The sequence below is a fragment of the Sphaerodactylus townsendi genome, linkage group LG06 (genome assembly GCF_021028975.2).
Source record: "Sphaerodactylus townsendi isolate TG3544 linkage group LG06, MPM_Stown_v2.3, whole genome shotgun sequence".
Lineage (NCBI taxonomy): Eukaryota > Metazoa > Chordata > Lepidosauria > Squamata > Sphaerodactylidae > Sphaerodactylus > Sphaerodactylus townsendi.
In genome coordinates, this window is record NC_059430.1 from 129,702,893 (window position 1) to 129,727,894 (window position 25,002).

General features: G+C 50.5%; 1 protein-coding gene across 1 annotated transcript in view; it reads right to left on the reverse strand.

Moving 5' to 3' along the window:
• SARS2 (seryl-tRNA synthetase 2, mitochondrial) overlaps positions 1-25,002 on the reverse strand; it is a 60,408-nt gene that overhangs the window by 22,628 nt on the left and 12,778 nt on the right. Inside the window, exons 6-11 of the mRNA XM_048501739.1 lie at positions 19,687-19,741; positions 18,118-18,181; positions 12,905-13,010; positions 5,697-5,744; positions 4,242-4,350; positions 1,340-1,385 (exon numbers count right to left, since the gene is read on the reverse strand). Coding sequence (XP_048357696.1) covers positions 1,340-1,385; positions 4,242-4,350; positions 5,697-5,744; positions 12,905-13,010; positions 18,118-18,181; positions 19,687-19,741 — 428 coding nt within the window. The remainder of the gene's footprint in view (positions 1-1,339; positions 1,386-4,241; positions 4,351-5,696; positions 5,745-12,904; positions 13,011-18,117; positions 18,182-19,686; positions 19,742-25,002) is intronic.

Sequence of the window (25,002 nt, forward strand, 5' to 3'; positions counted from 1 at the left end):
GTCACCCGTTGTGAATGTCACCCGTCTGAAAACAATGAGAAATTTGACTGCCCTTGAATTGGGACAGTATTTATAAGTAATTCAAGCCACCCATTCAGGATTTTCATTAATTGTCATGAACTTGTATTACAGTCACAACGGGTGACATTGACGCAATAATATTTACAAGACTATGGACATTGTTGGTTTAACAAATACATGATTATGGACTTGAGAGAAGGTTGTCTTGTAATAAATTGTTGCATGAATTGGATTTAAAGTGTATATATGTGTTATGAAGATATAACAGTTTGATAAGTCTAATAGCCAACCATTTGGCATACTTTACAAGAAACTAACAGGTAATATAAATTGCTTGGGCCAGCACCTGTGCCACGCGTGTTTGTGAATCTTATATAGTTTCCTTAACATCCCACAAAGTGAGCGTTGTTGTCGGTACTGTCCCAACGCTATGGACTCAATCCCTCATATCCTGCTTTACTGTCCGAGGTATAATGATATTAGAACCGATCTGGGAGCTTTACTACCTCTAGAATTTATGTTTCTCTCAGACAAACTAAAAATGTCTAAGCTATTGAACAGCCCTCATGTAGAAATTTCTGAAGCAGTTGCTACATTTTTAATCCGTGTTCTACATGATATATAACAATGATCCTGTTTTTGTACTTGGAATGTATGGTACTTCTGGTTTATGCCTAATAAAGGTTTTTGGATTGGACTGGAACTTATCCAAATCTATTGAACTTTGTATAATTTGTTCACACCACAGAATCCCACGTGTCCAGGTGTGGAATGTCAGCCATTTCTCCCTTTCAGCACAGACCTCTCCCGGTCCGGCTCGGCATTGCTGCAAAAAAGCCCTGCAGCAACTCTTACAAAGAAGGGGAGAGAACAAGCACGCGACTGGGCCGAAAAAGACGCACGTGAACACACTCGGGAAGTGCAAAACAAATACTAATTATTTGGGTGCTGTGTGGTTTCCGGGCTGTATGGCCGTGTTCTAGCAGCATTCTCTCCTGACGTTTCGCCTGCATCTGTGGCTGCCATCTTCAGAGGATCTTCTGAAGATGCCAGCCACAGATGCAGGCGAAACGTCAGGAGAGAATGCTGCTAAAATAAGGCCATACAGCCCGGAAACCACAAAGCACCCAAGTGATTCCGGCCGTGAAAGCCTTCGACAATACATTAAATACTAATTATCATTATCGTGTACCAAACCCAGCGCTGGATTTCTCCAGCATCTAGATATCCAGTGGCCAAAGTTCAGTTATGGCCAAAATGTTGACTCTTGGCAAAGCAGCTCTGAATGTCCTTCCAAGAGGAGGCAAAGCATCCTTACCTGACTGGCATGTCTTCTAGATTGACGGCATGATCCATGAAGTAGCCTGGTGGGGACAGAGTGGGGAACAAGGATTTATGTGGCAAATGGGGACACACAGCGTGGTGTAGTGGTTAAGAGCAGGTACATGCTAATCTGGAGAACCAGGTTTGATTCTTTGCTCTGCCGCTTGAGCTGTGGAGGCTTATCTGGGGAACCAGATTTGCATGTGTTCTCCATGCCAACTGGTGACTTTGGGCTAGTCACAATTCTTCAGAGCTCTCTCAGCCCCACCCACCTCACAGGGTGTTTGTTGTGAGGGAGGGGGAAGGGCAAGGAGATTGTCGGCCCCTTTGAGTCTCCTTACAGGAGAGAAAGGGTGGGGGGGATATAAATCCAAACTCTTCTTCTTTTAGCTGGGGATGCCCTGGACTGAACTTGTGGCCCTCTGGATACAAAGCAGAGAGTTTTCTACTGAGCCACAAGCACTTGTCCGTCTGTCCTTTCATCCAAGCTCTTGGTCTATGCACCTGGCAGCCAGGGATAAGAAGGAAGCCCTTCCAGCACAGATTAATACAGGAGCAGATTAATACAGGAGCAGATTAATACAGGAGCAGCAGTGGCGTAGGAGGTTAAGAGCTCGTGTATCTAATCTGGAGGAACCGGGTTTGATTCCCAGCTCCTCCGCCTGAGCTGTGGAGGCTTATCTGGGGAATTCAGATTAGCCTGTTCACTCCCACACCCGCCAGCTGGGTGACCTTGGGCTAGTCACAGCTTCTCGGAGCTCTCTCAGCCCCACCCACCTCACAGGGTGTTTGTTGTGAGGGGGAAAGGGCAAGGAGATTATAAGCCCCTTTGAGTCTCCTGCAGGAGAGAAAGAGGGGATATAAATCCAAACTCTTCTTCTTCTCTTCTTCAGAGCGCATCAGAAGGAGCAAAACGACACGCCTCAGCAAACAGCCCCTCTGGGGCTCCCGCGCAGCCCTGCCCCCATGACAAGCTCTCCTAGAGGCCAACATTTGCAAGCGTCAAGAGGAGTTTTAAGAAGGCATCAAAGAAAGAGGTGCACTCAAGCCACAGCCTGGCTGACAACCGACTCCAGAGCGCTCAGCCACAGTTAAGAACTATTATGTCGTTCAGAAATGGATCAGCCGCAATACTGATGGAGTTCAGACTTAAACACACGAAGCGGCCTTATAAGGAATCAAACCTTTGGTCCGTCAAGGTCAGCACTGTCTACTCCAGAGGCGTAGCTGGGTCATTCTGCACCCGGTGCGCACTCTGCGTTCACTGGAGGCTGAAAACGGCCTGGTGGCAACTACACTTCCCAGGAAACCTTGGGGCTCGCAAGGTCTCCTGGGAAGTGTAGTTCCCACCAGGCCGTTTTCAGCCTCCAGTGAATAGGCCACTTTTTCCAGCCTGCACTTTCAGGCTGAACTAAGGTACGGGGGGGAGGGGAGGCGATTTTCTGCCCCCCAAGGAGCGCGCCTGGTGCAATGCCCTTCCCCCTGGTAGCTCCGCCTCTGGTCTACTTAAACTGCCAGCAGCTCTCCAGGATCTCAAGAGGTCCCTCACATCACCTATGACCAGATTCTTTCAATGGGCGATTCCAGGGATGGAACCTGGGAACTTCTGTGTGCTAAGCAGATGCTCTACCACTGAGCCACGGCCCCTGGATAGAGGGCTGAAGGCGACAGCTTCTTTTGCGAAGCCAGCTGCTGCTCTCTCTCATAAGAACATAAGAACTAGCCTGCTGGATCAGAGCAGAGTCTATCTAGTCCAGCTCTCTGCTACTCGCAGTGGCCCACCAGGTGCCTTTGGGAGCTCCCGTGCAGGAGGTGAAAGCAATGGCCTTCTGCTGCTGCTGCTCCCGAGCACCTGGTCTGCTAAGGCATTTGTAATCTCAGATCAAGGAGGATCAAGATTGGTAGCCATAGATCGACTTCTCCAGTTGCACAGTGGCAGATAGGAAGGCGCTCCAAAGGGTGATCACTACTGCACAGAGGATTATCGGCTGCCCTCTCCCCTCCTTGGAAGAACTCTATAATTCCCGAAGCCTAAAAAAAGCCCAAAATATTCTGAGGGACTCGTCTCATCCAGCACACTCTCTTTTTGAACTGTTACCATCCGGCAGACGCTACAGGTCTATCAAAACTAGGACAAAGAGGCTCAGAGACAGCTTCTACTCTAGAGCTGTGGCGTTGCTGAACTCCGCGGATTCGTGTTGATGTGTTTGGGGCTGTGTAGGGATGGGTGGAGGAAGGGAAAGTGAGGATGGGGTATGAGTCCGAAATTGTGTGCATCGAGGAATGCTGCTGTAAATTTTGTTGTGCGTGCACAATGACAATAAATGCTTATGCTTATAAATCTGTCCAAGCCCTTTTTAAAGCTATCCAGGTTAGTGGCCATCACCACCTCCTACGGCAGCAGATTCCAAACACCAATCACACATTGCGTGAAGAAGGGTTTCCTTTTATTAGTCCTAATTCTTCCCCCCAGCATGTTCAATGGATGCCCCCTGGTTCTAGTATTGTGAGAAAGAGAGAAAAATGTCTCTCTGTCAACATTTTCTACCCCATGCATAATTTTATAGACTTCAATCATATCCCCCCTCAGACGTCTCCTCTCCAAACTAGAGAGTCCCAAACGCTGCAGCCTCTCCTCATAGGGAAGGTGCTCCAGTCCCTCATCATCCTCGTTGCCCTTCTCGGCACTTTTTCTATCTCTTCGATATCCTTTTTGAGATGTGGTGACCAGAACTGGACACAGGACTCCAAGTGCGGTTGCACCACGGCTTTATAAAAGGGCATCTCTTTCGCTCTCGGCACACGATTTAAGAGAGCACTGAGGAACACAGGAGTGGAGACCCCTCCCTCCAGATTTCCCAGGAACCCTGGCAAGAGCCCCGCCTCTTCCGTCCTACCTGCAATTCCCACCTCAGAGGTGCCCGCCAGACTCAAGTCTTCGAAGCGAGAAGGGTCTATGCTGTACACCTGAGAAGAACTGGCGTCGGGAAGCATGCCGCAGCCTTCCTGGGAGTAGAAGGACACTTGCATTAGTTCACGCACAAAGTGCAAATATCGAGAATGTCACAGATAGTCAGGGTCTTTAGGGGACTGTAGTTATGTGAGGCTCTTGTCTTCTATCAGTTAACATTAGGAAAAACATTCATGGCCATAATTTTGATGCACCATCTAATCAACTGTTTAATTAACAACAACAACCACCACCACCACCTTTATTTGGCATTTAAAAATAGGTTCTAGAGCATTGCCAGACATTTTTGAAATACAAATCAAGAGTACATTCAAAGCGCAGACAGGAAGACTGTATATAGCAGTATACATTACTTAGAAAGTTCTGTCACTTGTAAAAGAAATTTTGCTACTTTTTCCAAGAGCACGACATCTGTGTTGTTTAACAGAAGCTCCACAACAGAACAGTCAGAGTCACGTTCAGATTTGTCTAGGACCAGCCTGGGAGAGAAATTCCTGATGCTCACATATCTTGGACAGTCAAGAATAATGTGAGCAAGAGTCTCCACTTGATTTTTACAGTGTGGACAAACCCGATCCTGGAGAGGGATGGATAAGTAGCGACCCTTTGTAATGGCTGATGGGAAGGTATTGGATACTGTTTAATTATCTTAACAATATCTGATTTTCCAAAATTATAGATAGTTTATTGTATGTTTAGTTTGTATATATTTTAGCCTATATTTGTTTTGATTATGGTGTCGTGGCCTCAACAACAAACGTATTCATTCTGCTCCAGCGTAGTGTGGTGGATAAGAGCAGGTGGCCTCTGATCCGCAGAACTGGGTTTGATTTCCCCACTCCTCCACCTGAGTGACAATTGAAGTCAGTGGGCTTAGATTGGAGTAACTCTGTTCTGGATTGAACTGGGAGTCTGATCTGGTGAACCGGATTTGCTTCCCTACTCCTACATTCCTGCGGGGTGACTTTGGGCTGCTCACAGTTCTTGGGAACTCTTTCAGTCCCACTTGCTTCACAAGGTGTCTGTTGTTGGGAGAGGAAAAGAAAAGGAGTTTCCTTACAGGAAAGAAAGGTGGGGCATAAATCCAAACTCTTCTTCTTCCATTGCAAATAGTCAACCATATTGGGATCGGTGCTCATATTCTGCTACAGAGCTTCAATAAAGAATATAATATATTACCACTGAGTCCTTCAATTGAGCCTATGGTCAAGGGGCACGACACAGAGGCACACCTGCAGGGCGTGGCTGTTGAGCCTGTGGCTCCACAGACACAGAAAGGGTCATGCAGGTGCCAGAACGCACAACTGAACACACAAAACAAGCTCAGGCACCATCACCGTCAATGGAAAGCGTGTGAGAAACAGACAGAGAAATGCCTTACAAAGACAGCTCCTCTGAGCAGATCGGGGACAGTCATCGGGGTGAAGCCCTGCGGAAAGAGAGGGGAGAGGGAGAGGAGTCAAAGCGGCGGGTGGTTGGGGAGCCCAGCCCTCTCAGGCGCACTCAGCCCAAAAGCCGAGAAAGACGTTCCTCGAGCCCCTTCCCAGCCGCTGCGAAGAGGAAATGCTCTGAGCAAACCAGTCTCACAGCTAGGAGAGGAGGAGCCCACATTCCTGGTTTCTAGTGACCCGATACCGAGAAGGGTAGCGGACGGGCAATCAACTCTGAATGGACCAACCAAGACCGGCCAGCCGCTGGGAACCTTGCAAGGTGCGCTGGACCAGGTGAGCTCCTCTGCAACCCAGTGTCAGGCTCTCGAGCATAGAAATAACGGAGACCGTGAAAAGGTTCTACAGCGTTTATTCTAGATACGAAGAGTAACATACTAAAGTTGGATCTGAGCGGGACGCTCAGATCTCGCTACTTTATTTCACTAGCCCCCCTCCCCCCGTTGCAGGCCACACCAAATGGTTACTGCGACAATACTACAACACATCAAAGGACTTGGGAACCTTTCACACCTCTTTGAAGAGGTAGACCGGTGCCCGGAGGTTGTTGAGAGGAAGTAAGAGAGGGACATTGCAATAGCAATAACATTTGCATTTCACTCACAGAAAACATCAAACACAGTCAGCATAATCCTGACATTCCGCCCCCCTTAAGACCTTCCCCCCCCCATTTGACGAAGAGGAGATTACAAAAATTACCCCCCAATGGTCAGTTCTACTTAATACAGAGACCTGCTACTTACAGTCCCTAAATCCATGATCTCCACAACATTAATCATAAGTCAATAAAACGCAGAGAGACATAACTTCAGAGTAATAGTCAAAACATCAGCATAACAGCGCATAACAATTCGCCCCCAATATTTTGAGACAGTACAGCGATACATGAACTCCACAAGCCATACATGAAACAATGCAATGAAATTAATAACAATCACTGAGACTACCCCTCATCAAAACTAAACGGCTGCACCAACCTAAAACACTACCTAGTTTAAGAAACAAGCTACCCCCCAAGAGTAGCTTACTCTCCCCAAGAGCCCTTTTCCCATGCCCCCTAGCGTGAAACGGGATGCTGCTGCTTTCAACAGGTACCGGATTGGCCACATCGATGGCGTTGGCTGGTTGTGTAAGCACAGTTGAATTGCCCCTTGGTGAGATGAAGTCTGTAAGCTCCATGATCACATTCCACAACTTCCAAATAATACTGTTGGCATGGTGTCATGTGTTGCTAGCTAATACATAGTTCAGCTAACTATTTTCCATCACACGCCCCCTTTTCAGAGAGGGAATCTGCAGGCTAAGGACTACACATTACACCCATCCATATAGACAAGATTGCATGTTTTACATTCACCTCCGTCATCTCTAATACAGAGTTGAGCTAACTAAAATTCCTTTCATGCATAACATATTCCTTATGATAGCATCACAATACAGAATGAAGAAAATCATGTTAATACAAAACACAATTTCCGGCTAATACATACTTTCAGACTATTAAGCAATGCAATACTCAAGGGTATTGAACAACAGTACTCATGCTCACTTTCAACCATAGTCTGACACCTTCTTCTCTGGAGAAACCACAGTAGCATCTCTCCATTTCGAAGTTTTCTTCCTGGTAGCTCCAAGATGCAACATCCGTAACATGTCCCTACCCACACTTTGCTTCACTTTGCTTTCCGTGTCAAAGTAAAACACATCTTTGAAATCTGAGCAAATTACATTGAACTGATGCTGCTGCAGCTTCTGTACATCAGACCAACCCACAGCATACCGATAGTCTGCATCCACAGAGAATTTCTCTCCCTCCGCATTTACACATACTGATGCAACTAGTTGAGTAATTACAGTTGTATCACCTTGTGGAAAATCCACCTTCTCACTAACATCACAATTTTCGCAAAATTCTAGCAAATCTTTGTGCATGTCCGGCCAAAAGAAACCTCTGTGCACTTTACCTCCATCCCCCTTAGCTTGAAGTGGAATGCTGCTGCTTTTGGCCGTGACAGGATCCGCCAAGTCAATACAGACTGCTTTGACTGGTTGTGTAGTCACAATTGCATCACCTTGTGGAAAGTCCACACTCTCCTTCAAGGGGCCTGCTTGCATCTCCAGGTATCCTGCTGTGCTAGGCTTTTCGCTAACTTCTGGCTCCTGTTGCAAATCACTGTCAAGTCCCTGGGGAATGGCATCCTTCCATCCTTCAGTAACATTGCCCTCCCCTACTAGCTCACTACAATTGGGCAAAGGCAATTCACTGAGAGCATCTACGCTCTGTTCAGGACTCCCTTCTGGCAAAGTTGTTTCACACATCCCCCCCTGCTGCTCCTCTGGAGGGCTGGCGGCCGGAGTTGACCCTTTCTCCCCTCTCTGTTCACACAATAAGTCATCTTCCCCAACCCCATCACAAAAACCACTTTCCTGGGGGTTAGTGGAACCATTCATTTGAGCATTTCTAAAGAGTAAGCCAGTACCAAGTATGAAATCCTTATTTCCTTTCTCATGGGTCAAAACACGAATTTTCCCATTACACTTTTTAAAACTTACATGTAATCCCACCAAATCCATTAATTTTACATCAACTTCACAAGGCAATTTAACATACATCTGCCCGCAATGTTTGTATAGGGTTCCCTTCCGTAGTTCCATGTCGATGGGGGGTAGATCCGATGCTGTCCGCATTGAGCCACCCACTCGAATGGGTTGTCCCCGACTCCACGGCTTACCTCCCATTCCCCCAGCCCAGAGTCTCTGTCCCTGGGGAATGGCATCCTTCCCGCCGACTCTCTGCTGCCCGATGACTGCCATGGAGCCCATTTGAACCGCTGGCTCCTGCGAAGTCACACATGCCGGAAACACTTCGGGCTGGCGATTTCCTTCCCCCTCCACCATGTTCGTTTTCGGCTTGTCGCCCTCCGTCTCTTCAAATACCCTCTGGAGCTCTCGGTAGGGCTGGGGGATGGCTGAGACGACCAGTGCGCTTCCAGCCTGCTCGTGGGAGACCCCCGCCTGCATCTGCGGGGACCCAGACATATGGTCGCCGCAAGGGGGGTCAACAAATCGAAACGAGTTGGAGGGCCAAGGCACCCCCAGCACCAGGGAATAGTTGGCCACCTTCGCGATGATGAACTGCTGCTCCTCCCAGTGTCCCCAGCATTGGGTCAGGACCAACACTGTTCGATGCGTGGCCGGTGCACCCCCCAAGGTGGCCGCATCCATCTGCTCAGACAGAATGGGGCAGGGCAGGGGAACCCGCCGCAGCCCCAACTGGTTTACAAGGGCCTGCGTCTGCACACTAATCCCACAAGCCTGATTCAACACAGTCCCTGGGAGAAGGAAAGGGCCTTTGGTTTCACTCACCGTCGATTTCGCACCCTTCAAAGGGGCCTGGCATCGGGCGCGCATCAGGCCAGGTCGCTGTCGTTTACAGCCGACTCTTCGCTGGGATCGGGGCCACCCGCCTCCTCGGGAGTCGAGCTCGCCTTGCACAGTGCTGCTCGTAGGCCCGATCCCATCTGGGGCGAGGACTTCCCCCCTAGGCTCTTGGTTGCCCCGACCTTCGCCACGCCGTTCGCGGCAGACACTGGAGAAGCTGGAGAAGCTGGCAGCGGGGTCTCGAGCCTGAGGGCGGCTCTGCTGTTCCAGCAGCTGCACTCTGCGCCCACGGATCTCTGCCATCCCCGCCTGTGTGAACCACCCCACCAGGGATGTCGGCTTCACTGGCATCGTGGACCACTGGGCCATCTCGGGGAGAAGCCCCTCGCGAAAGAAGGAGGCCTTCACCGGCTCTGGCCAGCCCTGAGCCACCCTGGCTAGTTGGTGGGACTCAGCGACGTATTCGCTCACGGGTTGGGGCCTCCTCAAGATCTGCTGCGACTGGGGATGGACCTCCTCCTCCCAAAACTGTTCCTCGAGCCGCCGCTGCAGAGCTAACATGAAGCGCGGGACGGGGGACAGTTCGAGTGCCCGGCCGTTGCAAAGCGCCAAGTCCCAGCCGGCCACCGCCCCTCCCAGGAGGGCCCTCACCACCTGCACGCGAAAGTCGGGCAGCGTCTCTGTCAACCCGGCGAGATGGATTTTCAACCGCCGCCGCCGCCGGGTCCGCGGCGGCCCTGGCCCAGGCGGCCCTAGAGGCCCCGGCAACCCAGGCGGCACGTTGATGGGGGGTGCGGGCATGGGCAGTCCCCCTCCTGTGAGTGGCGGCAGCTGCGCAGCGAGGTTCCCCCGGAATCCCACTCCGCCGCCTCTGTACGGGCCAACATGAAGTGGGGAAAGGAACGCAATTCAAGTGCCCAGCTCTTGTAAAGTCCTGCATCACAACGGGCCGCCGCTCCCTCCAGGAGAGCCCCCACCTCATGTACCTGCTCGCCCTCATCCACGTAGTCACTGATGTGCCTTTTCATCTGCACCTCGACCGGTCCGAGGAAGTCGGTCAGCTTCTCCATCGTCCCATCAAAACTGGCCTTCAAGCGCCGCTGCCGCTGCAGGGCCGGTAGCGGCTGCGGCCCAGGAGGGCCCGATGGCCCCGGCTGCCCGGACACTTCGTCTTTGGAGGGCGCGGGCACCGGCCGCTCCCCCTCTGGAGAAGGCGGCGGCGGCAACAGCGGCGGATCCTGACGATCCCGCTCTGCCGCCTCTATGCGGGCCAAGAGGAGCTCTATGTTGCGCCGTAGGAATTGTATCTCCAGTCGCATTTCAGCTCGCTCTCGCCACCAGGCAACTCTATCTCTCTCAGGGGGCCCTGTCCCAGTTCGGACCTGGGTCCGCGACCACTCGCTCGGTGCCGCCGGATCCCACTCCAAGTACATGTCCCAGTCCATTGACTGCGTGAGCCAAGGGAACTCACGTCTCCCCGCTTCCTTGGTTCCCCAGCACGGCTTCCGAGAGGGGACCCCCGAGTACGGCAACTCTGTACTCGCTGCAAGGTTGGTGCTTCGCGCTGCACCAGCGCGGGGGTTTCTTCTGTTGGGACCGAGGGAACTCTCTACCTCGTCCACTTCGTTCGAGCCGTGGGGCACTGCGTCCTCGTCCGGGGTTCGCTCAGCCACTCCAACCAGCTCACCAGTGAGGGGCCAGCTTGCAGCTCCATCCGTTTCGGCCATGGATCCGAGTGCGGGTCAAACTGGGAGATCCAACTTAATGTCAGGCTCTTGAGCATAGAAATAACGGAGACCGTGAAAAGGTTCTACAGCGTTTATTCTAGATACGAAGAGTAACATACTAAAGTTGGATCTGAGCGGGACGCTCAGATCTCGCTACTTTATTTCACTAGCCCCCCTCCCCCCGTTGCAGGCCACACCAAATGGTTACTGCGACAATACTACAACACATCAAAGGACTTGGGAACCTTTCACACCTCTTTGAAGAGGTAGACCGGTGCCCGGAGGTTGTTGAGAGGAAGTAAGAGAGGGACATTGCAATAGCAATAACATTTGCATTTCACTCACAGAAAACATCAAACACAGTCAGCATAATCCTGACACCCAGCACGGTTCTTTCAGCAACAACGCAACTGGCTCAGGATTAAGAGGACTTGTCAGGTCAGTGTAAGGTTGTGGTTTGATTTCAGTCAGGCAGCCTGGCCTTGGAAGCATTCCTCGGACTGGGCTAAGTGCCCAGGACTGCCGTTATCGGTAACCTTGCTGTCTATCTGTGCTTTCTACATGTGTGGAATCTTACTTTCTGTTTGTGTGAGAACCTACATTGGAGGTTGGAGTTTTGGAATTGTTTTCCTTATGCGTTGGGCGGGGGACGGAGGAGCTCGTAAAAGCAGCTGCCCGTCGGGGGAAGGTCAGAGTCTGCATTTCCTGTATGGTGCGTCATGGAAGTTTAAGAAATAAAGAACTGCTAAAGTTCTTTATTTGTGCTTTCATAATGTAAGGAATCAGCAAGGACCAGACTTAAAGTAACTTTAGCAGTTCTTTATTTCTTAAACTTCCATGATGCACCATACAGGAAATGCAGACTCTGACCTTCCCCCGACGGGCAGCTGCTTTTACGAGCTCCTCCGTCCCCCGCCCAACGCATAAGGAAAACAATTCCAAAACTCCAACCTCCAATGTAGGTTCTCACACAAACAGAAAGTAAGATTCCACACATGTAGAAAGCACAGATAGACAGCAAGGTTACCGATAACGGCAGTCCTGGGCACTCAGCCCAGTCCGAGGAATGCTTCCAAGGCCAGGCTGCCTGACTGAAATCAAACCACAACCTTACACTCAGGGGTAGGGAAAACCCTTAATAATGTAGGCTGCCCAGAACGGAAGCCCCCTCCCCCAAAATGCACAAGCCTTTTCCAGTAGTGGGAGGAAACCCAGATAAATCTTCAAAGGTCCCCCAACACCTTCCTCTCCTGAGAGCGGCCACGAGCCCCCAGAGATCTTTTCTAGCGCACGTGGAACCCCTGTGTAAGAATGGGATGACCCAGAAAGGGGTGGAGTCTGGAAAGAAGCAGAATGCTGCAGAACTCATGAGGCTGGAGAAAGCGAGGCTACCAGGCTGGGACCTGGATTGATTTTATTAAGCCCTTAACACCTTGTTTCAGGGTTTTTGTGTATGTAAATGGTGAGAGTTTTCTGGGAACCTTCCATCATCTTGAATCCCGTTCACCAAGCCTCTGAAGTCTTCAAAACCAACCACCAGCCAAGAAGAATTGGACTTGGCAATATCAGTAGACTGCAAATATAAGGACTTGAAAATGCAAACTTAACAGGACTGTAAAGTGTAAATGTTAAATGTTTTAAAAGTGTTATTTGTTAAGAGAAGTAAACTATTTTGTTTAAATTTAGTTCTTTGCAACTCCTTCCAAGTATTGCCCCACAGAACCCACAGAAAGAGGTTACACACGCACTTTGTAGAGCCAGAAATGCTGCTCATTCCTAACCATCAAGACGCTGAATCTTATCCCCCCCCCCACACACACACACATAACCGAGGAATTCACTCCATCCGTGCTTCCTCTTCCCCAACCAGGAAGTCAATTTGGAAATCCCTTGCTGCTTAATTAACCCCACCGCCCTCGGCAGCTCTCTCAATCGAGCCGGAGAAAGAGGACCCCAACGCCCAGGCGAGCAGGTTGTAACCACTCCTCCCCGCTCTCTCTATGCCCCAAGAGACACTTTCGTGTTTCTGGTACCTTTTTCACGAGCTTGTTGAGGGTGAACTGGATCAAGGCCTGCTGGAGGAGGGCCCCCGCACCGCGCAGGTAGTAGGACCGCTGGCCCGAGACGTGGGACAAGCGCCTGGGAAAAGAAGAAGAAGAAGGAGGAGGAGGAGGAGGAGGAGGAGGAGGAGGAAGGAGGAGAACGAGGAGAAGGAGAAGAAGAAGAAGAGGAGGAGGAGGAGGAGGAGGAGTTTGGATTTATATCCCCCCTTCTCACCTGTAGGAGACTCAAAGGGGCTGACAATCTCCTTGCCCTTCCCTCCTCACAACAAACACCCTGTGAGGTGGGTGGGGCTGAGAGAGCTCCGAGAAGCTGTGACTAGCCCAAGGTCACCCAGCTGGCGTGTGTGGGAGTGCCCAGGCTAATCTGAATTCCCCAGATAAGCCTCCACAGATCAGGTGGCAGAGCTGGGAATCAAACCCGGTTCCTCCAGATTAGAATAGAAGAAGAAGAAGAGTTTGGATTTATATCCCTCCTTTCTATCGTGCAGGAGACTTAAAGGGGCTTACAATCTCCTTGCCCTTCCCCCCTCACAACAAATACCCTGTGAGGTGGGTGGGGCTGAGAGAGCTCCGAGAAGCTGTGAAAGTGGTTTGAAAACACATTATTTCGCCTGTGCGGAAGGGGCCCAAGATTTAAACCAGTCCTGAGACAGACAATAGGAAGTCCAACCTCACCAACTGGGCAGTTGTCCTGTGGAATTCACTGCTACAAGATGTGGCTTAAGTGGATCGAACAGGGGCCTGGACACATTTATGGAGCAGAGTGGCTGCAGCTTTTGGCTTGCAGGCCTTGCTTGTGGCACTAAATGGCCACTGTTGGAAGCAGGATGCCGGACTAGCTGGACCACTGATCTGATTCAGCAGGGTGGCTCTTATTTTCCTGTACTTGGGACTCCTGCTTTGGGCACAAGGGACAAAGAGTTGCGATTTGGACGTGTTAAACTGAAGGTCGCCATGAGGAGACACATGAGGAAGGGGGAGCCCATAGATTTCCAAGGCTCACTTCACAATGAGAAATTAACAAGCAGCTCCGGAAGATTCCCAGGTTCTCCGCCGGGCTCACACGGCTTGGCCTCCAGGCTGCCTCGGCATCCTCACCCTCTCTGGAGGAAACTGGTGATGGATGCCAGCACTTCCTGGTTCTAAGGCTGGCAAAGCTACCCTGTTTCCCCGAATATAAGACATCCCCTGAAAATAAGACATAGTAGAGGTTTTGCTGAAGTGCAAAATATAAGGCATCCCCGAAAATAAGACATAAGAACATAAGAACAAGCCTGCTGGATCAGACCAGAGTCCATCTAGTTCAGCTCTTTGCTACTCGCAGTGGCCCACCAGGTGCCTTTGGGACCTCACATGCAGGAGGTGAAAGCCTTCTGCGGCTGTTGCTCCCGAGCACCTGGACTGTTAAGGCCTTTGCAATCTCAGATCAAAGAGGATCAAGATTGGTAGCCATAGATCGACTTCTCCTCCATCAATCTGTCCAAGCCCCCTTTAAAGCTATCCAGGTTCATGGCCATCACCACCTCCTGTGGCAGCATATTCCAAACACCAATCACACGTTGCGTGAAGAAGTGTTTCCTTTTATTAGTCCTAATTCTTCCCCCCAGCATTTTCAATGTATGCCAGACATAGCAAAGTTTTTGTTTGGAAGCGTGCCCGACGAACAGAACACAGAAAAAGAAGTCATCCCCTGAAAATAAGACATAGCGCATCTTTGGGAGCAAAAATTAATATAAGACACTGTCTTATATTCGGGGAAACACGGTACCACCCTGGCCTTGCCCAAACCAGCTTGGGCGCAGCCAGCCAGAACCGGACTGCCCCAGCTGGAACGATGTCTTCCGGGATACCTGAACCTGTAGTTCCTCGCTTGGCAGCTCCAAGACACACGTGAGCTAGTGCCACGTTGGGAAACAGCTGCTTCCTTCCACAGGGGGCCGGGCCACCTGCTTTGCCTAAGGTCTGGGCGGGGCTTTGTGGAATGGAGGAGAAAGCAGCCTGATGCTGGAAAACGCCCCAGGGTGAGTGGGTGGGTGGGTTTGGAAATCAAAAGCCGCCCATCAAATATTTATTTAGGCTCGTTATTGCTCCAGGAATCAAAGGCGTTCCCAATCAGCTAATGGCCACCTACAGATTGCTTGACGGCCTGCAGGGGTCTGGAGGTGTCTCTCAGAGACTTGGCTGGTGACCTATCAGGGGGACTATGTATTGTCGAAGGCTTTCACGGCCGGATTCAACTGGTTCTGGTGGGTTTTCCAGGCTGCGTGGCCGTGGTCTGGTGGATTTTGTTCCTAACGTTTCGCCTGCATCTGTGGCTGGCATCTTCAGAGGTGTGTTACAGAGAAAAGTCTGTTTCACACTGTGTCTAAGTGAGAAGGGAAAGTTTAGTGGGATATATTGTCCATGTCCCAGGGTGGGGAACCAATCAGTAAGTGTTTGGGTGGAACTTGCTATGCAAAGGTGTGGTTGAGTGCATTGTATTGCGGGTGGGGTTATCAGTCCATTTTTTAAGTACTGGGAGCCAAGCTTTGCTAATTTTCAGAGTCTCTTCTTATTGAAGTTGTCCTGGTTGGCTTAACCACCCTGAAAAATCTGCAGTTGCAGAACATGTGTTAAACAAAACTGGACATAATATTTTATTTGAGAACACTGAAATTCTGGACAATTCAGAAGCTTACTATGTCAGACTGCAAAGGGAGGCCATTGAAATTCACAAACACCAGGACAACTTCAATAAGAAAGAAGAGACATTAAAAATTAGCAAAGTGTAGTTAGTTTCTCCTTGGAGTAAATTAGGTAGTACTGTTAAGCAGTGGTGGGATCCAAAAATTTTAGTAACAGGTTCCCATAGTGGTGGGATTCAAACTGTGGCGTAGCACCAATGGGGCTGGGCGGGGCACGATGGAGGCGGGGGCGGGCATTCGAGGCGGGAGGCATTCCCTGGAGCGGGGCTGTGGCTTGACGGATGCAGCAGCATCGCGTCGTTAGAATCCCTTAGGCGGGGAAAGCCGAAGATGCCGCGAAGCGCGAGGCTGCCCACACGCACGCCGGTGCACCTCCTGCTAGACTGCTTCAAGTTCTGCGCGCTACTGCTGAGAGGAGGGGCGTAACTAAGGCAAAAATCACGTGGAAAAATCACCCATTAGTAACCCCCTCTCGGCACACACAAATAATTAGTAACCTACTCTCGGGAACCTGTGAGAACCTGCGGGATCCCACCTCTGCTGTTAAGTTTATTTTTTAGCAGTTATAGTATTTTTACAGTAGTTATAGTCTCAGTGTAGAGAAATTTAGCTGTACTGTAAATGAACTGATTTAGAACTGTGATTATTGCAAGGGGTTTATTGATTTTAGTGCTGCTGTTATTGCTATCGATACTGCTAGGTCTGATGTGTTAAATCGCCCTTGTTATATTTAAATTTGATTTGCATTTTACTATTATATCTACTTTATTGATATCTAATTTGTTTATTGTTTATTTGTTTATTCTCTATCGCTGTGATGTATTATTATGTTGTTGGTGCTGTTTAGGCTACTTTATATTGTTCTTATTCATTGCTGTTGCTTCGGTGCCGCCCTGAGCCCTTCGGGGGAGGGCGGGATGTAAAAGAAATGTGAAATGAAAAATAAAAATGAAGATTCTTCGGCATGCGTGGCTGCCACATGGTGGATTCGACTGGTTTGAAGCTAACTGCGGCTGGTATTGAGATTCTGCCCACCCAGGAGGGACAGAGGAATTCACAATGCGAAACGGAGAATAAGAATGGTGGAATCTGACTGCTTCTTTCTCATCAAAGATCAGGACCATTTTGTTTCCTGTCATTCTAAGAGGCAGTGTAGCCCCCCTGGGTGTGTTAACAAGAAATACCAGAGAAATTCCCGATGGGAGTTGGTGTTTCCCAACGGTCTGAGAATCAGCCACGCTTCAGAAAGCCTCTAGTTCTAATCATAGCCCATCACAAACATCCTGCGTGGGTTTAGGCAACCCGGGGAAAATACTGGTCTACCTTTCAGGGCTGTTTGATGGATGACAACAAGACAATGGAAGTGAAATGCTTTGAGCACTTGCTGTTATCAGGCCAAAGGAAGTTTTAAGTGCCCTCTTGCTCCAGTGCAAATCCTCTCCCCTCCTGCAGCAGCTGACGTTTTCTTTAAATTAGGTCTGGAGACTTGGTCACCAATCCCCAGAGCCAGTGGTGGGATCCAAAAATTTTAGTAACAGGTTCCCATGGTGGTGGGATTCAAACTGTGGCGTAGCACCAATGGGGCTGGGCGGGGCACGATGGAGGCGGGGGCGGGCATTCCGGGGGCGGGGCATTCCTGGGCGGGGCTGTGGCAAGAACCCAGCCGCTGCGCCGGTCCTTGGGCGGGAAACGAATGCACACAGGTGCAGGCTGCCACGCACGCCGGTGCACCTCCTGCTAGACTGCTTCAAGTTCTGCGCGCTACTGCTGAGAGGAGGGGCGTAACTAAGCCAAAGATCATGTGGCAAAATCACCAATGAGTAACCCCCTCTCGGCACACACAAATAATTAGTAACCTACTCTCGGGAACCTGTGAGAACCTGCTGGATCCCACCTCTGCCCAGAGCCCTCTGCTTTCTTCCATGCTGAGACAATTCCCATTATCTGCACCAGGCATATTCCAAGGGGAGAAACTCTTGGGGGCAACTGAAGATTCATAAAACAGTGAAGGATTCATGAAGAGAGATATTATTTTGTGTGTGTGTTAAGTGTCCATGAAACAGCATGCCCTTCCTTTTTCCCCATCTTGGCTAAGTTCTCTTCCAGCAGGGGGAGCTCCTCGCCCGGTTCCAGAAATGGTTTCCTGCGGAGCCAGCGTGGTGCCGTGGTTAAGAGTGGGGGACTCTAATCTGGGGAACTGGGTTTGATTCCCCACTCCTCCTGTAAGTGAACGGCGGACTCTTATCTGGTGAACTGGACTTGTTTCCCCACTCCTGCACATGAAGCCTGCTGGGTGACCTTGGGTTAGTCGCAGTTCTCTCAGAACTCTCTCAGCCCCCCTGCTTCACAACGTGGGGAAAGGAAAGGAAAAGGAGCTTGTAAGTCACCTTGAGACTCCTTGCAGAACGGAAAGGCGGGATATGAATCCAAACTCTTCTTCTCCCACCCTGAGAGGGATTGGGAACCCCCATAAGGAAATTGCCAGCCTGTCACACTAACCTTTGCCTTATGATATCCAGACCTTCTCCTATTTCCAAGTGTCCTTTCACCTTGAAGTCAAAAGCTGTTTTCGAAACAAGAAGGCGACAGGCGAGAAGCTGTTTAAGACCGGAACTAAAACTGAATTCGACACCTCAAAAGCAGAGAAAATCCTGCCAGGAAAGGAGCAGGCAGTGCCCACCCCCACCCCAATGGGGGCCAAAGAATTGATTTGATTTCGAATACCTTTAATGGCATATAAATAGTTTAACGTTAACATTGCAAGATAATAACCGCCTTTACAACTTCTGACGAGTTAAAATAACACCATTTAAAAATTTAGCCACCGCTTCCAACAGCTCGTAGTTGTGGCTGTTTAAAAGATATATACCGTATATACTCGCGTATAAGTCGACCCGCATATAAGTCGAGGCACCTAATTTTACCACAAAAAGCTGGGAAAACTTATTGACTCGCGTATAAGTCGAGGGTGGGAAATGCAGCAGCTACTGGTAAATTTCAAAAATAAAAATAGATACAATAAAATTATATTAATTGAGGCATCAGTAGGTTAAATGTTTCTGAATATTTATTTCAAAGAAAAACAGTAAACTAGCTCTGTAAGTGGAAAAGAGGGTCAACAAGAACAATATGGTATCAACAATAATTTTAAAAGTACAAAAACCTAAGCTCAATCAGCAACCAAGCTAAAACACAAGAGTGAAAATCCTTCAAAACTGGATTCCTCATCATCTATGTCCAAATGTAACCCAACTTAGATTTTATGTAACCCAACTTAGATTTTATGTAACCCAAAATGTAACCCAAAATGTAACCCAACTTAGATTTTAAGAGGGATTTTAAGAGAGATTTTAAGAGGGATATTAAGAGAGATTTTAAGAGAGATTTTAAGAGGGATATTATCAGAAATGGAAAATCTACTATTTCTAAATTTTCTAAATGGAAAATCTACTATTAGCTTCCATTGTAAACAATGGGGGATGGGGCACCCCTTTGGGGATCCCCTGACCCAAACTTCACCAAACCTGGCTGGTATCATAAAGAGACTCTCCTGATGAGACCAGCCAGGTTTGGTGAAGTTTGGTTCAGAGGGTCCAAAGTTATGGACCCTCAAAAGGGTAGCCCCATCTACTAATAGCTCCCATTGAAAACAATGGGGAATGGGGCACTCCCTTTGGGAGTCCATAACTTTGGACCCCCTGAACCAAACTTTACCAAACTTGGCTGGTATCATCACGAGTGTCTTCTGAGGGTACCCTGAAATTTTGGTGTCGTTATCATAAAAACTGCGCCCCCTGCTGGCCGGCAAAGTAAAAACACACAAAAATTTTAATGACCCGCATATAAGTCGAGGGGAGCTTTTTCAGCATTAAAAATGTGCTGAAAAATTCGACTTATACGGTAACCTTCTGTTTATCTGTAATGCCTTCACTTCCATGCAGGAAGGGGATTATGTGCTTCTTGCTATCTATCTCATAAAAAGGACAATTGAACAGCATATAAGATACTGTTTCCACAGAACCCATGCCACATGGGCATGGCCAAAGAATCTTCTTTCCAGCTTCTCACCTGGTTTCTCGCCAACAACCTCTACCACCCGGGCTTGGCTCTCATCTCCAATTGGCTGTGGAAGGAAAGGCCAAAGATTCAGGTGCAGAAACAACCAAGAACATGCAGACTTTTCATCCTCCGTGTCCTGATGCTCTTCAGATACCTCAGGCCTCTGCTCTGGCCGACTTTTCAGCCCCCTATCCTGGCAAAACCTGAGCTGTGCAGCCCACGTCGGGCTAAACTCTTCCTTGCTTCCAGCTGTGACACACAGGTTGCGTTGCTAGAAAACCTCAGCACTTTAGGAGATGCCAGTTAGGTCTTGCACAGTGTTACGTACCCAGGACAGCCACATCGGCAAGGGAGAAGCACGGCTCAGTCATAGAGGTTCTGTTTGGGATGCACAAGGCCCCAAGTTCAATTACCAGCATCTCCAGTTAAAGGATCAGGTCGTCGGTGATGTGAGAGACCTTGTCCTCAGACCTGTAGAGCAGGGGTGGGCAATTATTTTTTCCATGGGGCCGCATAAGAAACAGAACATATTGTGGAGGGCCGGGCCAAAAGGCTGAACTCAGTTCTGCATAATAGGGGCTGGTAAGTGACAGACAGGTGCACAGATCAACTTGGAATCAGTGGCAACAGTTCTGCATACAACACTATTTGGCACCAAGAATCACAGGCTTAACCTACCTGCATAGTTGTCCACTGTGACAATCAAGCAAGTGGGGAGACTTAAGTCACTTGACCTACTTTTTTCATCAACTGGTGCTTTTGAAAGCCCCGCAGAAGCCGGCAGCCAAGGCAACCAGCTTTTGCGGGGCTTTCAAAGGCGCCTCGCTCCCCAGCAAGGCAGGGGGGCCAGTCAGGGTCATCCGGCGGGCCGGATGTGGCCTGCGGGCCGTATAATGTCCAGGTCTGCTGTAGAGTCACTGCCAGTCTGAACAGGCAATACTAGCTTGGATGGACCAAGAGTCCGATTTAGTGAAAGGCAGTTTCATATGTTCACGGGGGAGATATCGTTCCTTTTGGTGGTTGAAAAGGGGGAATGCGTGCAGGTGAGGACCCGGCTCCACGTATCCACCCTAGGAAGCACTGAACGGGGGAAGAAGATGCCTTCTCCAAGAGCCCACCCCTCTCTCCTCACCTGTTTGGAGCACTGATATCTAGGGAAGGCTGACCCAACTAGAGAGGCACCAGAGGGCACTAGAGTGCCATCCTGTTTGGAGCACTGATATCTAGGGAAGGCTGACCCAACTAGAGGGGCACCAGAGGGCACTAGAGTGCCATCCTGTTTGGAGCACTGATATCTAGGGAAGGCTGACCCAACTAGAGGGGCACCAGAGGGCACTAGAGTGCCATCCTGTTTGGAGCACTGATATCTAGGGAAGGCTGACCCAACTAGAGGGGCACCAGAGGGCACTAGAGTGCCATCCTGTTTGGAGCACTGATATCCTAGGGAAGGCTGACTCCAACCAGAGGGGGGCACCAGAGGGGCACTAGAGTGCCATCCTGTTTGGAGACACTGGATATTCATAGGGAAGGCTGACCCAACCAAGAGAGGGGGCACCAGAGGGCACCATAGAGTGCCATCCTGTTTGGGAGCACTGGATATCTAGGGAAGGCTGACTCCAACCAGAGGGGGCACCAGAGGCACTAGAGTGCGCCATCCTTGTTTGGAGCACTGGATGATCTAGGGAAGGCTGACCCAACCAGAGGGGCACCAGAGGGCACTAGAGTGCCATCCTGTTTGGAGCACTGATATCTAGGGAAGGCTGACCCAACTAGAGGGGCACCAGAGGGCACTAGAGTGCCATCCTGTTTGGAGCACTGATATCTAGGGAAGGCTGACCCAACTAGAGGGGCACCAGAGGGGCACTAGAGTGCTGCATCCTGTTTTGGAGCACGATATCTAGGGAAGGCTGACCCAACTAGAGAGGCACCAGAGGGCACTAGAGTGCCATCCTGTTTGGAGCACTGATATCTAGGGAAGGCTGACCCAACCAGAGGGGCACCAGAGGGCACTAGAGTGCCATCCTGTTTGGAGCACTGATATCTAGGGAAGGCTGACCCAACCAGAGGGGCACCAGAGGGCACTAGAGTGCCATCCTGTTTGGAGCACTGATATCTAGGGAAGGCTGACCCAACTAGAGGGGCACCAGAGGGCACTAGAGTGCCATCCTGTTTGGAGCACTGATATCTAGGGAAGGCTGACCCAACTAGAGGGGCACCAGAGGGCACTAGAGTGCCATCCTGTTTGGAGCACTGATATCTAGGGAAGGCTGACCCAACTAGAGAGGCACCAGAGGGCACTAGAGTGCCATCCTGTTTGGAGCACTGATATCTAGGGAAGGCTGACCCAACCAGAGGGGCACCAGAGGGCACTAGAGTGCCATCCTGTTTGGAGCACTGATATCTAGGGAAGGCTGACCCAACCAGAGGGGCACCAGAGGGCACTAGAGTGCCATCCTGCTTGAGCACTGGATATCCTAGGGAAGGCTGACCCAAATCCAGAGGGGGGCACCAGAGGGCACTCAGGAGTGCCATCCTGTTTGGAGCACTGATATCTAGGGAAGGCTGACTCCAACCAGAGGGGGGCACCTCAGAGGGCACTAGAGTGCCATCGTGTTTGGCGCACTTTCACCTAGGGAAGGCTGACCCATCCAGAGGGGCACCAGAGGGCACTAGAGTGCCATCCTGTTTGGAGCACTTTTGGATATACTAGGGAAGGCTGGACTCCAACTAGAGAGGCAGGCGCAGAGGGCACTAGAGTGCCATCCTGTTTGGAGCACTGATATCTAGGGAAGGCTGACCCAACTAGAGAGGCACCAGAGGGCACTAGAGTGCCATCCTGTTTGGAGCACTGATATCTAGGGAAGGCTGACCCAACTAGAGGGGCACCAGAGGGCACTAGAGTGCCATCCTGTTTGGAGCACTGATATCTAGGGAAGGCTGACCCAACTAGAGGGGCACCAGAGGGCACTAGAGTGCCATCCTGTTTGGAGCACTGATATCTAGGGAAGGCTGACCCAACTAGAGGGGCACCAGAGGGCACTAGAGTGCCATCCTGTTTGGAGCACTGATATCTAGGGAAGGCTGACCCAACTAGAGGGGCACCAGAGGGCACTAGAGTGCCATCCCATGTGTCCCGAACCGGCCTCTGCGCTCTGCAGAGGCCAATTTGCTGGTGATCCCTGGCCCCTCCATGATGCGGCTAGCCCAGGGGTAGGGAACCTTTAACACTCAAAGAGCCATTTGGACCCGTTTTCCACGGAAAAGAAAACACATGGAGCCGCAAATACTTTTTGACATTTAAAATGAAGATAACACTGTATACATTGTTTTTTTTTTTACCAATTATAGTGTGTTGCTTATGAAAGCAGTGGCTTTCACATCATGCACGGGCTGCACACACACAGAAAGCCACACACACACCCATTTACCTCCCCTATGGTTTTGAGCACTCGGAGTGCATGCAAAATAAATATATTTTATAAATATGAATATAATAATGGAGATGGGGAAAAGGAGCATTGGCCGCCTAATTCTGTTCCGTTTTGGGAGGGGTTTTTTTTGTGGGTGGGGGTTGCTTTTAAAGGATGCATGCTTATATAGTCATTATGGCTTTCCCTTTCTCCTCCTGGGCCTCCGAGTCCTAGAGTCCCTGGCTAGGGAGGCTTGTGGGGAGGGGGTCGCTCTTTCCCACAGAGACTCTTCTCCCCCCCGTCTCCTCCCCTTCTCTCTCTCTTGCTCCATTCTCTTTTCTCTGCTTCTCTCTTCCTCCGTTCTCTGTCCTCTGCTTCTCTCCCTCTCCTCTCACCCCGTCTCCTCCGCTTCTCCAGCTCTACTCTCTACTGTCCTGTCCTTCTCCGGCACTCCCAAACTGCCACCCACTCTTTCCCTCCATCCGGCCCGAGCACGCTCCATCTGCACCTCTCTTTAAAAGCCTCCCCACTGCCTTCTGGGGCGTTCCTGTTCTGGCAGCTCTCTCTCAGCTGTTCTCCTCCCAGCCACTCAATAAGCCTTGCCGGGCCATCCAGCTGCAGCTCCTTGCCGCGCTCTTAGCGCTACCCTCCCAGCTCTGGTTGCGGCCCCTCCCTCTTCCCAGCTGCTGCACGCTGCGGCGACGGGGCCATAACTGGGCTCCGGACCCCAGCACTGACCCGCCCGGCTAAGTCCGGGGCGGGGTGACTCGCCCACCCCCGGACACCGGGGTGAGAAAGCAGAGCAGCACCCCGCCCCCCTCGCAGCTGCCCGAAGGCGACTTGGGCACCTCAGGCGAGCCGGACTGCACGTGGAATGGTCATGGCGGAGTGTGGGGGTCGGGCGGCTCAAGGTGGGCGGGAGGGCACGAGGCGGGCGAAGCGGTGCAGTAAAGCGCAGCACTTAAAGGTTCCAGCCGTTCTTCCGGCGCGCACAAGAAACGCTCTTCCGGCACAGAGGAGAGGAGAGGAGGGGAGGCAAAACGCTCTTCCAGCACAGAGGAGAGGAGGGGAGGAGCCGAGTAGAGATCTAAACAATGCAGAGACAAGCCTCGTGAGCCAACATGAGGCCCCAGGAAGGGGCAGCCACGCCGGGAGCCGCACTGCAAGTAGTCAGGAGCCGTTTGCGGCTCGCGAGCCGCGGGTTCCCGACCCCTGGGCTAGCCTCTACCCGGGCCAGAGCCTTTACAGCTCTGGGCCCCGCCTGGTGGAACGCTCTCCCTCCAGCTGTGCGGGCCCTGCGGGATCTCAATGAGTTCCGCAGGGCCTGCAAGACTGAGCTGTTCCGCCGGGCCTTTGGGGAGGCTGGCCGCTGATGCCCCCCCACCCCCGCTAACATCTGTGGATCCTGCCCTCCCCTCTTTTAGGGGATTAGTTAGTAGGTCGCCTCCTGTTGTATTATTTATTGTATTTGATACTAATATGCTGCTTTTAATGGGGTTTTAATGATTCAAAGAATATAGAGCCATTTTATTATGATTTATTTAATTATTTGAGATTTATTGATTTTATTTTGTGCTCTATTTGTATATTCATGTTCAGCACCCTGAGCCCTTCGGGGGAGGGCGGTAAATAAATAAATAAATAAATAAATAAATAATTCGATCAATCAATCAATCAATCAATCAATCAATCAATCAATCAATCAATCAATCAATCAATCCTAGTCGCAGAGCAGGGGTCTCCAAACTATGGCCCTCCAGATGTTCATGGATTACAATTCCCATCAGTCCCTGCCAGACCATGCTGGCAGGGGCTGATGGGAATTGTAGTCCATGAACACCTGACCCCTGTTCTAGAACCTTTCACCTAGACTGGCCCACCTGAACCCCAGATCTACACTGTTTCTCTGTGCCAC